At 34.2% G+C, this 13,940-nt stretch overlaps 1 protein-coding gene across 1 annotated transcript in view; it reads right to left on the bottom strand.

Moving 5' to 3' along the window:
* Positions 1-13,940, bottom strand: part of LOC107675402 (low density lipoprotein receptor-related protein 4) — a 103,709-nt gene that overhangs the window by 22,060 nt on the left and 67,709 nt on the right. The window contains exons 11-16 of the mRNA XM_016469712.1: positions 12,606-12,731; positions 12,282-12,512; positions 10,712-10,868; positions 8,977-9,194; positions 1,880-2,056; positions 1,055-1,180 (exon numbers count right to left, since the gene is read on the bottom strand). Coding sequence (XP_016325198.1) covers positions 1,055-1,180; positions 1,880-2,056; positions 8,977-9,194; positions 10,712-10,868; positions 12,282-12,512; positions 12,606-12,731 — 1,035 coding nt within the window. The remainder of the gene's footprint in view (positions 1-1,054; positions 1,181-1,879; positions 2,057-8,976; positions 9,195-10,711; positions 10,869-12,281; positions 12,513-12,605; positions 12,732-13,940) is intronic.

Genomic DNA, 13,940 nt, shown 5'->3' on the forward strand with positions numbered 1-13,940 from the left:
AGAACCGGCTTTACTAACAAAATGCGCATGACAATCGCATTCGATTAATCGTGCAGCCCTAGTAAGTACGTGTACTTAATTAATATTACTCAGCACTTGAATGTATGATTACACTGTAACAAGGACACCTTAAAATAAAGTGTAACCACTTTTTAAAACTTGCAAACAAGAAAAGTTAGTTGATGGAGAGAAAAGCTGCAATTATTGATTATGAACATGCATCAGTTCATAATAGTACGTTAATGATGTAATTACTGCACTGTAAAATAATAAATAAATAAATAAACAGCTACACATTTTCCAGTTTATAACACCTTTTGAGTCTCAAATGCAATCTTGAAACTATATAAAACCCATGTTAGATGAACAGAATACATTTTCCGAACTAGTCAAACACAAAGGGCTTTCATATTATAAAGACTGCCGAAATGTTAACGGTTTGTGGGTTCCCAGTATGCAATGCAACAAACATTTAATATTGTTTTGCGGTTTGCTAACTTTATTTACACGTTTGTTTTTGTTGTTTGTTTGTTGTTGTTGTCACTGTTCTTAAAGTGTTTAAGCATATGTACAAATTTAAAACTACATCCTGGATATCTTAGATTTTATTTAGTTACTAACAAATTTTAATGAAGAAATCCATTATTGTCTTGATTAAATTATTGGCTGAATGAGGCATTTTGCATTTAGTGAACGAATAATGCATCATGTTGCCTTGGATTTAAAATGTATTTTTAAGGTACTAAAATGCACTTTTATGGATAGATACAAAAGTATAAAGTTGTCTCCAACAAGCCTTTGTACCTCTAAAAGTAAAAAAATTTTTGCAAATTTTTCTGCAAACTTTCTTAAATTTCTAATTTGATTTCTGTCAATAACCCATAACACGAGTGGCTCCTTGCGGTACCGACACAAAAACACACACAATCACTTTCTGGAAATTTGTAGTGCACTACTCAGGTTACTGTACCCTTAAGGTGAAAGGATTTTGTTGTAGCACGAGAGGAGGATATATATAAATCAAAGATAAATAACTAAAACAAGCAGTACTCACTCTGGGCACAGTTATAGTGGTCCACCTTTTTAAAGCCTGTAGGACATGCACAGGTGTAGGTCTTATTGCTTGGAAGACACAGGTGACTGCAGCCTCCATTATTGCTCCCACAGCGATTTCTCCCACCTAAACATAACGAGAGAAAAAAAAAATTGAGAATGCTTTTATTTTTTTTTACTATTTCCTCAACCCAAGCTCACTGGAAAAATGTGCAACACTTGCGAAATTCAAAGTGAAATGTCCAGTGGGTGTTCAATTTTATCTAAAACAGATGAACGTGGATCTGGCAACATTTTATTACGTTAGTTGTTGTACATATCATGGCAGTTCGGAAATTAAGTCTTTGAGCTCTTTTATCGTGATTCGTGTTTTACAGGACTCGTACCCAAATGCACCACAGCTCAAGTGCAATGTTGTACCGGGTGTGCTATCGAGCAAGTTTACTTCATAAGAAAAGCCAAATATGGAGCTGGATATGTGGTGCAAACATCAAAATGTATTAGTTTACAAATCATGCACAATGATAAAAGTGTTTTGAGGTCATAACATAGTATTGTGCAAGGAACTGCATGAAAATAAGCCTTTATTAATCGATAATCTGCCCCTGTAATCATAATTTGTGTGAAAACTGTTGGTGTTTTACTGCCACTAGTGTTCATTTCAGATGGAAACTGCAGTGAGTTGTATGTATAGGTGGTATGTATTTTTCAGCAATCTCTGGCATGTTTTTCCAATGAGCCTGGGTTGCATTTAGCTTAATTTGATTTGCGTTTGAAAACATTATATTCTATACTACGGATAATAGGGACATTATGGTTAGTTGACCTGCAGGTTGTCTCTGTGGGTGCAGAGTGTGGATGTCCATGGGAAAATGCAGCTTGTTTCGGATGACCTCTTGGTTCTTGCCAGTAAACTTGTTTGCACTGTTGATACTCTTGGTGTGCCAGTCGGTCCAGTACAGACTGTCTTCAAACACGGTGATGGCAAAAGGATGTGGAAGACCTGGCAGAGGGAAAGGTTCACAGTTATATTTAGCATCTGTACTCTAAAATGCAAATTTTTATCGTGTAAAACAATGTAACACATAACCGTGTTACACAAAGGTGACTATTCCAATATTTTGTTCCAGGTTTCACCTCGGACCTAATTACAATATAAATGGAACGATTCTTCCCATGTACTGCAGATTTGGAGTATTGGTCTAAGTCTCAGATGAGACTACCCTAGTGAAACAAAGTACTAAAATGTATTTGAAATACACTTATTTTGTGCTACGTTTACTACAAATACATTTACATATTTATGTGCTTAACAAAAATACCCTGCAATTGCACTTTTGGTATTCTAAACTGGTATACTTAAAGTCTGCTAAATTGAAACAACTACTTTTGTGCTTAATGCACTTTAATTGTGCGGAAGTTGTGCTAAGGTCCAACTAAAGATATACTTAAGTATGTTTGATTGTGCTAAAGTGGAACTATTGCAAGTATACTTAAGGTACACTTTAAATATCTTGCATTTAAATATTATACAAAGATCATACGGTCCTTATTATCAGTGATATTAAAACACATTTAGGCATAATATTAAGAAATGTGCATAGTGCAATAAAGAAATACTCCAAATAAAGTTTAATTATAATTTTATATCAGTAAGTCTTAAGTGATATGTCAATATACCGTATATTTTAATGGATTTGAAGTGTACTTAGTATGAAATAAATGTATTTTAAATTTAATAACATTTTTTACTAGGGTATAGCAGATTTATTATCCTCCTATTATGTTTATGTGAAAATTACACTTAATGTTAAGTTTGCTCAAATTACTTTTGGATTCTCCACAACACTAAATAAATGCATGTGTAAAAACATGATAGGTTTTATTGAATGTCAAGTCAAAACCTTTAATGTTGAGGTCAAATGTGACCCAGAGGTAAACAATGCTTGTTTTCAATGCAGCTGTGTTTTCTTGAGTGTTGCTTTGTATTTATATCAAGGCACGCTAAAATTCTTGACTCTGATTGGCTGGTCTAAGGTGTTTATTATTTTTCATTATAAATCAGATAGCTCCAGTCCGTGATTATGATGCATTCTAAGCTGTTGTAAAATACTCCATAAACACAGCTGTGACCCCATTAAATGTGACGAGCATGCATCTGTGTCTAATGACAACCATTATTAATACTTAAGCAGCTACACTTCTGTAATAATGTCAAATGACAAGTTTTACTTTAGAGTGCATTTTAAATCATTAGGTTTAATACTCTTTTATCATGCTTTAAAGTTGCTCACTTTTTTTATGATGACTAACATACTAAAGCACATGTAAAGGACTTGATTATAATTATAACTGTAGTGTGTTATTCGATGTTCCATTTAAAGTTAATATATTTTAAATGTATCTTTTAAAATTGCAACATAATTGCAAATGTGCAACTACAAATATATTTAAATGCATGACATACAAGTTTCAATAGAAATGACATTTATTTTAATTTTCAATAAATGCTTGTCGGTACGTTCAGCAGCATTTTAAACATTTTTCAAAGACAATAGAATTATGCAAATACATATAAAAATTTACTTAAGTCCTACTTAAGTGGGTCAAAAGGGCTCTAAAGTGCAGCTAATTGCATGCAATATACATTTAAACTATAACACATTTAATTGTAGTTAACATGCAAGTGTCCACAAACATTACATTCATTTCACACTTTATTTCCGCAAAAAGTACTCTTTTTTTTTTTTTTTTTTAAGTATGCTGAAGTGTACTACTTTTTCACAAGGCTCTATAGGGATTTTGGGATAAAATTAGACATGAAAACTATATATACAAACTTGTATATAAAGCAGACTGCCAGAGCTAAACTACTTTCAAACCACTAATTAGCTACTTTCCATCCATCAGGGATTAGAAACTCTTTCCCTCCGAGTAACAGTCAATCTGAGGTGCATGGGGGAGGGTGAGTTCACTGCACATGGTCGGGATATTTATGATTTTCTCAAAGCTGGTTAAGACATGTTCCTAACATCCCCACCAAAATCTCTCAACAAAACAGCTAAAGCAAGCACTCAGTTAACCAAAACAAACAAAAAGCACTCACTATAACCTCTGCATTGTTTTTCTGTTCTACTCTTAAAAATAAAGGCTCTTTATTGGCATTGATGGAACCTTTAACATCCATGGAATCTTTCCATTCCACAAAAGGTTCTTTCCAGTGGAAAAAGATTCTTTAGACTTTTTAAATGTTCTTCACGCTAAGAAAAAAAATGGTTCTTTTATATTTGAGAAATTGGCTTAGAGAAGATTGCAGATCTTTATGAAGATAATATACTGATGTCCTTTGAAACCTTAAAGGAAAGACACAAAATTCCTTAGTCTCACTTTTTATGCATCTTCAGATCCGTAATTTTATACGATCTAAGACTCATTCGTATCAGTGTCCTACCCTAAGCAGTTTAGAAGAAATGGTAGTTAAAAATCCCAGTGCTAAACGTAAAATTTCTATGCTGTATAGCATTATTTTTTATATTTGTTAATGCTCCCAAAATAATCTAAATCATAAAAGATTGGCTTGGATTGATGATCTACAGATGGATGTTACAGAAAATGAATGGAAAGAAATTTGTGTTCAAGCGCAAACATTATCAATCTATACTTGTTTTAAAGGGGTCATATGATGCGATTTCAAATTTTCTTTTCTCTTTGGAGTGTTACAAGCTCCAATACAATTGGATAATGAGAACATACTGTATATAACACTGGAAAAGTTGAATAAATTTAATCAAAATATTTTGGATATCTGAGGGAAATGTTCGACTTACAAGGGAACACTATTTCATTGTATTTGGCATTGTGAGCACTTACAGTCCTTCTGGAAAGATTCATTTGGTGTAATTTCTAAAACTATTGGTAAAGAAATCCCTGTTTGCCCTAAAATGTGTATTCTTCGTCTTCTTCCATCTGCTTTATCTTTGAAAACATATTAACAGAAGTTTGTAAACCTGTGTCTATTGCATGCGAAACACCTCATTGCCTTTCACTGGAAAAGTATTCATGGTCCATCTCTGTCACTCTGGATTAAAGAATTGTCTTCTTGGATAGCAATGGAAAGACTTACTGGGACTCTTCCCTACGTTTTTTTTTTTAAATATATTTTTACAATAATTGCCCCTCTTTTGTGTGTGTGTGTGGGGTGTAAATGTTTCTTATGGCTCTTATGTTGGAGGTTGGGCGGGTGTTCTTTGGTTGGTGTTTGGTTAACATAACAATATACATGTAATTCCTTTATCTTATTATTTTTCTGAAAACAATAAAAAAAAAGTAGTGCAGAAAAAAATGGTTCTTTTAGGAACTGATCACTGAAAGGTTCTAAAGGTTCCAAAATAGTTCTTCACTCTTAAAAACAAAAGGTTCTTTATTGGCATCGATGGTTCCACGAACAGCCTTTAACATCGATGGAATCTTTCCATTCCACAAAAGGTTCTTTAAAGTGGATTAAGTTTCTTTAGATTTTTAACTAATAAAAAAGGTTATTTCAAGAACTTTTCACTGAAAAATGTCGTTTTTGTGAAAACCCTCTTTTGGAACCTTTATTGTTAAAGTCCCCCTGTAGTCAAATATTTTATCCCTTAAAACTTATCTTTGATCGTCAAAATTACATATTTAAATGTTTTTTCTTGTGAAAATAATTTTCTCATTCCTTAAAATAGCTTGAATGCAACTCTACACCCTTGCCTCATTTACTATATGCTGATCTATGAATATGCAAATTAGTCCCGCCTCCACTCAGTCACACAGCCAGCACTCTCCTGCTGCGGGAGAGGTGCGTCTGACTCCGGGCTACTTTTACACTGTTGCCACGGGTTATAATGCAAGTTAGTGGTTCTAAATTCACATTAAACCACAGCTTCATGGGTTTTTTGCTCTGATTTATTTTTGGTTTTGTGCTGGTATTGGTATATTTTGCATGCTAGTGATAGGAATCGATCCCTTGACGTGATTGATTATTGGTTTGTGACGTAGCAAACCGAGGTCCGTTTCAAACCGTATTTCTGGGTCAGCCTTTGGGAATCTACAGTTTTAAGGAGAAAATACTCAGCAATGGTGTTGATTAATAGATTGGCACATGGTTTGTCTAAAGGCATATTAAAAACACCATATAGACAAATAAACACCTAGGATGCCTCGGGGGTGAGTAAAACGCAGCCTAATTTTCATTTTTGGGTGAACTAAACCTTTAACACAGAATAAAAAATGGCAAATTATGTAGGTAAGACTGATAATATGGTGTTTAAATTTCAAAACAAGCTCATACACTCGTAAAGGTTCTTTATTGGCATTGATGGTTCAGTGAAGAACCTTTAACATCCATGGAACCTTTCCATTCCACAAAACATTCTTTATAGTGAAAGTTTTTTTTTTTTCAGATTCTTTAAATGTTCTTCTCATTACCAAAAATGGTTCTTTAAAGAACTGATCACTGAAAGGTTCTAAAATGGTTCTTCTACAGCATCACTGTGAAAAGCCCTCTTTGGAACCTTCATTTTAAAAGAATACAGCTTGTGTTTTATTCCGGCTTTTACTTTAAACCTGGCGTTCTGCCAGACTATAGGCATATAACGCACCCTGCCCGTATCTCCCGCCTTTTCTGCGCCTTTCACCCTTCTCCAGGTGTACACACACGGCGTGGGGTTGTTTTGTGATCCTATCTTTGTAGAGAAGCAAGGCTAGGTTGGAGTTAGAAGGCTTGTTTGCTTTTTTCGTCTCTTTTTTATCTTTTGTTCCCAGCTCCGCTGCCATCTGCCTTCCCCCTCCGTGCTGGTACCTTTCTCTTGTCATCTCAATCATCGTTCCCTTTTGATCTTGTTTTTCCAGTCAACATATCTCTTCTCTGTGTGTGTGTGCACCCTGATTTTTTTATAATGCTGGTGCCTCCCTCTCTGGTAAATCTGTCATTGACCACTGTAAGCAAATCTGCACTGGATTTTTTTTAGAGCTTGGTTTTCAGGTCTAAATATTCCCCACCTTTCCCAGGTGCACAGGTATTTTGTTCCTGCAGACCCCGAGGCTTAGGCTTCCTTTCTAGTGTGCCATTTAGAGAGACCACTGGTTGCACTCCATCACGCATCAGACAGACAACTGAATTTATTCAACAGACACTCCTTAATCCCAAATGAACAGAAGACTAAAATACTACAGAATACTAGAGAAAGAAAGCAGAGCAACCTAATGTTTGCAGCTGTAGAAAAACTGAACTGATAATAGAATGAATGTGTTATGTTTAAAAATAATTTGTGTTGAATTTAGATGTCGTAAAGCCTGTTCCATCTTATCACTAGGATATGTGCCAGTTTACCTGCACTTTAAAAGTGTGATCTTAATCAGATTTTCTGATTTTGTGAAATCAAACTAACAGATCTAGTTCCTGTTCCTCTGATCATGATCACATGATGCTTCAGAAACCTTGTTTCAATATGCTGATTTGCTACTCAATAAACATTTCTGATTATTATCATTATTATCTGATTACTATTATCATTAGTTGTGCTGCTTCATAATTCTGTGGAAACCGTGATACACTATCGTTCAAAAGTTTGGGGTAAGAAGAAAAAAGAAAAAAGAAAGAAATTAATACTTTTATTCAGCAACATCACACTAAATTGATCAAAAGTTACAGTAAAGACATTTATAAAGTAAAAAAATATTTCCGTTTCAAATCAATGCTGGTCTTTTGTACCTTCTGTTCATCAAAGAAACCGAAAAAAATGTATCACGGTTTTCACAAAAATATTAGGCAACACAACTGTTTATAACATTGCTAATAATATAAAAGTAATAGAATAATAGAAAGTGTTTAAAAGTAATGCATTACGATATTGTGTTATTCCTTGAAAAAGTAACTAATTGCATTAGTTACTTTTTATGGAAAGCAATGCATTATGTTACTCTTGTGTTATTTTTTGTCACCTGGGATGGGCTTGCTTATTTGATTTTAATAACAAAAATCCGAAAAGTTATTGTTTTGGCAACTGTAAAGGCCCTTTCACACCAAAAGTGAAATTAATAGACCTCAGGCTGAAGGAAGTGCCTCTGCACCTCACTCCCAATCTCTCTCAACACAGGGACAGGAGCGCTGTCAGCGAATAAATGGGGAAACAATGCAATGCATTACTTATTTGAATTGAGATTTAAAAGTAATGCATTATATTACTAGTTACTAGAAAAAAAGTAAACTGATTACGTAACTTGCATTACTTGCTATGCATTACCCCCAACACTGATAAGAACCATTATCAATAACCAAGCACCAATAATAATTCATGATACTTGCGCAGCATCTCAGCATATTAGAATGATTTCTGAAGGGACATGTGCAAGATTTGAAATTAACTTTTTCACTTACCAGACAATTTGGCTACTAAACTTTTAGGTTACTGGCGATTCAGTAATAAAAATATCAGAAATAAACCAGATTATCAAAGTCAAAGCTTAGATTTAAATACAGTATATTTATTATTAAATCTGATTTTGAATCATTGAATTGCTTTCAGCGTTATGACAGTCAAGCACTGCCATTAAAATAAAATAAAATAGAAATAAAAACAAAATTCTCTGTGAATTCTCTTATAATTTTAACAGCACTTATTTTGTCGTAAACCAATATAGCGCACTCCAGACTGAATGCATCACAGGAATAAATTACATTTTAAAATATATTCACATAGAAAAGACTTATTTTAAAATATAATAATATTTTTACAATATTATAGTATTTTTGATCAAATAAATGCAGCTTTTGTGAGCATAAGAGACTTACTTAAGGTGAAAAATTATTTTTTAATTAAATTATATATATATATATTTTTTTTATATATATTACTATATATTATATTATATATTATATATTAATTTTTTTACCTTGGCTTATGACAGCCTTTCTGTTCTTCCCATCCAGGTCAGCTCTTTCAATGACGTGGTGTTTGGCGTCCACCCAGTACATACGGTGACTGGCGTAGTCAATGGTAAGTCCATTGGGCCAGAAGAGGTGTGTATCTGCAATTATTTTGCGATTAGAGCCATCCATGTTGGCATATTCAATGCATGGCATATTTCCCCAGTCAGTCCAGTAAATCTTCCTAAAGAAAGAGCATAAGTAATGTGAGAAACGTATAATAATATGCAGTCAGGATGCAACAAAGCAAACAATTAATGTCCTTTTTGATAATAAAAGGCTTTTGAAGAGCAACATCATGCATTTTATCATGCATCAGTAAAATGGTGTAACATTTAGCCATTTCTCCAAGGCTTATTAATTCTCACAAACAGCAAGATCTGCATGCATCTGTGTGTAAGAATCAGTGGATACACAGCCGGTAGAAAACACAGGGCTAAATCTTGTTCAAGCCATATTTCATAAACCCCTTTGTCCTCTATGACAACGTGCCACGATGAGCGTCGGCTGCAACTCAAGCCTTGTGACAATTCCTGAATGAAATGTTTGCACAACCTTTGTGACTAGAAGCAAACTGAGTTACAAAGTTTAGCCAGAAGTCACCAGAATGGTTTCATGCACTGCTTCCCATTGCTTACATTACAGAACAACAACGACAAATGGTCGACAGAGGGGATTTTTCCCCATGCAAAAGAACAAAAAGATTGCAGTGACAATTTTCAGTGCATAAAATAATAAATGTACAGAATTTGCATGCACATAAAATAAAGGGGTCCCAAAATGAGGAAAGAGTCTGATGTCACTTTTAAAAAAGAGGTACACTTTAAAGTACTTAAAAAAAAAAAAAGAAGAAAAAAAAAGTACTACTTATAGAAATCATATGCTTCACAAAATATCCTTAAGTGTGAATTGAATGTAACGCTTTTGGACACTTAACTGCATGTTAACTGCAATTAAATGAAAATGTATTATAGTTTTAATTTATATTAAATGCTGACCCACTTAAGTAGGACTTAAGTACATCTTTATATGCAATTTCATGATTACTTCTACTGTCTTTGAAAAATGGTTAAAGTACTGCTAAATGTACTGACAAGCATTTATGATAAAATGCCATGTATTTAAATATGTTTGTAATTAGACATTTGTAATTATCAAGTTGCACTTTAGTACATTTAAATGAATTTAAATTATAATCAAGTACTTAACATATGCTTTAGAATGTTAGTCACACATCAAAATAAGTTTAAAAGATTATTAAACCAATGATTTAAAATGTACTTTAAATTAAAACCATTCATTTGACATTATTGCAAGGTGCACTTCATAAAAGTGTACTTAAGTGTGTTCAGAAACAGTCAAGAAAGTGTCTCTTTAAGCCACTTAAGTGTTCTTTTATTAACATTAAATTATCTTCAAGCACAGTTTATAAAATATACTTTTATTATTTGAAGTACACTACAAGTGCACATTCAATACAATTAAGTGCACTTCTTTTTCACAAGGGGTACTATGAAAATACTGGAACTCTTAGAACGCAAGACTTCCTACCCAGTCCAAAAACAGCATTGCATATTTATTTTGCAATGCTTGTGCTGAATACACTTCAATATATACAGTATACAATATACTTGTGAAAAAACAGCATTATTTGTAAATTATAATATAAGTTAAGCAGAACACAAGAGTCAAAATGCTTACCCTTCCATGGGGTTCAGAGCGATGGCACGGGGTTTCTCCATCCTCTGCCATAAAAGCACTTTACGTTGTGTGCCGTCCAGATTGGCCACTTCAATGCGAGACGTTCCCGAGTCAGTCCAGTAGAGCTTATTATGAATCCAATCTATGGCCAGACCACCTAAGAACGTAGAAAAAAAACGTATTGCTGTTTGAAAAACTAAATATTATTGCTGCTACAAGTGTTATATATTATTTATTCTTTGTTTCCTTGCCAAAGCATGAAAATAACATTTTACATAATTTATTTATCATTAATTGAAAAATCACTCTGTAATATGTGTGTTTTAGACAGAGATTTAAAATTATATATATATATGTCTCTACTAGTACTGAAGCTGTGGGATTTAGTTATTAAAAAATACAGCCTGTACAATAGGCTGTTTAAAACGTGCATTCTCCTGTTCAATTTCGAGCATCCAATAATATAATCACACGTCTTGTGGAGCGCTTTCAGAGTATGCATTTATTTGTCATTTTAACTGTTTGGAAACGGAGCGTAAATGTGGAAGTCCTTTAAAGATTTCTTATCCTGTTGCACCCTCTATAGGACCAGCGACTAGTCGACATCAAGCTTAAAGCGTCATGGCAGAGCATTGAAGTCGACTAGTTGGTGCAACCCTTATACAAGTGCATATATAAGTGCATTAGGGCTGCATGATCAGGACAAAAAACAATTGTTGATTATTTCATTTGACATTTTTGTTGTTTTTCTCATTTCATTTATTTGAGTTTTTATTTATTTGAGTCTTCTTTCTGTGTTGGGCAACTGCATGCCATTTTCTTTATTTAAGCTACAAACACATTAAAAAATAAACCAAGAACGGTTCCTGGATGACTTTATTGCTGTTTTATATAAATCAAAACCTAAACTATCAAACTCAATGGTTAAAGGGACAGTTCACCCAAAAATGAAAATTCTGTCATCATTTACTCACCCTCAGGTTGTTCGAAACCTGTATGAATTTCTTTCTTCCGCTGAAAACAAATGAAGACAGCTGCTGGTAGCCATTGACTTTGGTAGTATGAGAAAAATACTATGGAAGTCAATGGGGACCAGCAACTGTTTGACCAATACATTCTACAAAATATCTTCATTTGTTTCTTTTAGCAGAAAAAAGAAATTCATACAGGTTTCGAACAACCTTTCATTTTTGGGTGAACCATCCCTTTCACTAAGCAGCATAAACAACAAAACCACATTTTCCAAATTCTGAACAAATTCTACTCAAAGCGAGCAACAATGATACTGGAACGCTTCCATTAACAATCAATGAAAGTGTCACTAACTACTTTAGACTGTTTCATGTATAGCTGCAGTTTAGTACGAGCATGCACTCCTGTTATAATCAATGCAGCTGTCTACACTCAGAAAAATCTCTTATTTACACAGTGTCTACACCATGTTGACTGTAATTGGCTTTTAATTTTTGTTGCATCTTGATTTTTTTATTCAGCTAATTGTGCAGTGGAAATCAAGCAAGAGTCACAAAGCAGTGTATATGAGGAATATACAGTGAAAATGACTCCGTACCTGGGCTCTCGAGACCCGTGGACACGACCTCCTCCACATTACTACCGTTTAGACTGGCTCTCATGATACGGTCCAGTGTCACGTCTGACCAGAACACCAGCTCGTTGCTATGATGAAAGTCCAACGCGATGGCGTTTTCCAGATTATTCAGTAATAACGTGTACTCTGAGCGGTGCGGCAGAACCTGTCGGATGTCAATCCGATTCGCAAACAACAAAACCGGTTCTGGACCTGGGAATAGAAAACGGTTTGTATTAAACTGATCATCTAGGTTCCAAAATCACCCAATGTTTTGCTGCTTTCACAGTAGATACTGAGCCTCACCCAAAGCTTTGCAGCTACGTTTGTCGGGTCGAAGCTCGTAACCTTGCACACACCAGCAGTGAAATCCTCCTTCTATGTTGGTACAGCCTTGACTACAGTAACCTTCATCTGCACACTCATCAACATCTGCGTTCAAACGCAGGAAAGTTTAGAGAGATTAAATACATCACATAACAACATTTATTAGTCAGTTTAACCTTTAGTTAACTAACTAGTTAGAAACAGAGAGATTGCAAGAAGACTTCACAGTCTATAACTGAGAACTTGCAACAATATCTAACAACACTATGGTGAACAAAGTCCAATACATTCCTGGATTTCTACACTTAAAGATCCAAAATGATTTAGTTTTAATAAAAGCAAACACTGCTAAGTGATACTGTACTGTAATATCCCTGAAATTAAACTGTCGCACTCAGGGCAGGACTTAGGGGGGGGCGGGGGCCCCTGGGCTTGAGGTTATGTTAGGGCCCTATACCTACACTACAAATGCCCTCAAATAGAACATCATTATGGAGTAACACAAAATACACAAACATATGCTTTGAGGTTCATAAATAGTACAATTAATATGCAACATGTCTAGGCTATAGTCAAAGTTTAAATGTAATATTAAATATTCATTATAATATAATAAACAGGATGTGTTCTCTCAGTTGAGAGATCAAAACCCTGAAATAACTTGAGCAACAAAAAAAAGCCAGAGATGTTGGCTTATTAGTATTATAAAAGTTATTGTCATATCTGTGTCCTCTTATGTGAGGTTCTTATTTAATCAATAAATTAAATCGAATAAAAAGACATGCTGGCCATTAACAATCAAATGAAATCACTATCAACAAAATTCATAGATGGATTGTGCTTAATGTTAAGTTTAAATATAACATTTTAATGCAGAAATATTAAATGATTGCAAAAATGAAATAAGCTACTTTTTAAAATATGAAACTTTAACCGCCAGTAGGTGGCAGCAAGTGACTGTCTTAATGAGTGAGTTGCATCAACCGATTCGTTTAAAAAGCTGATTTATTTTAACTTTGCAAACGACTGAACTTCTAGCCTGATTGAATCATTTGCTGGTCCGTGTAACGCTGAGGAACAAAACACTGTTGTTCGGAGACGCCGCGGTTCTGCTGTTTGTTTTATTTTCTTTCTGACGGAGCAAAACGGAATTTTGTGTCTGAAAGTTACACTAAGTTGTTGTTTATTGTACATTTGCGATCATGCAGATATTTGAGAAAAAAAACAGGACTCTTGTTTGTGTGATAGGCTAAGGCCTATATCATAGGCATAGCTATGTTATAAAAACAGAAACTCATTAAATTGCTATTTTTT

The sequence above is a fragment of the Sinocyclocheilus anshuiensis genome, unplaced genomic scaffold (assembly GCF_001515605.1).
Source record: "Sinocyclocheilus anshuiensis isolate Anshui unplaced genomic scaffold, SAMN03320099.WGS_v1.1 scaffold1081, whole genome shotgun sequence".
In the NCBI taxonomy this organism is placed as follows: Eukaryota; Metazoa; Chordata; class Actinopteri; order Cypriniformes; family Cyprinidae; genus Sinocyclocheilus; species Sinocyclocheilus anshuiensis.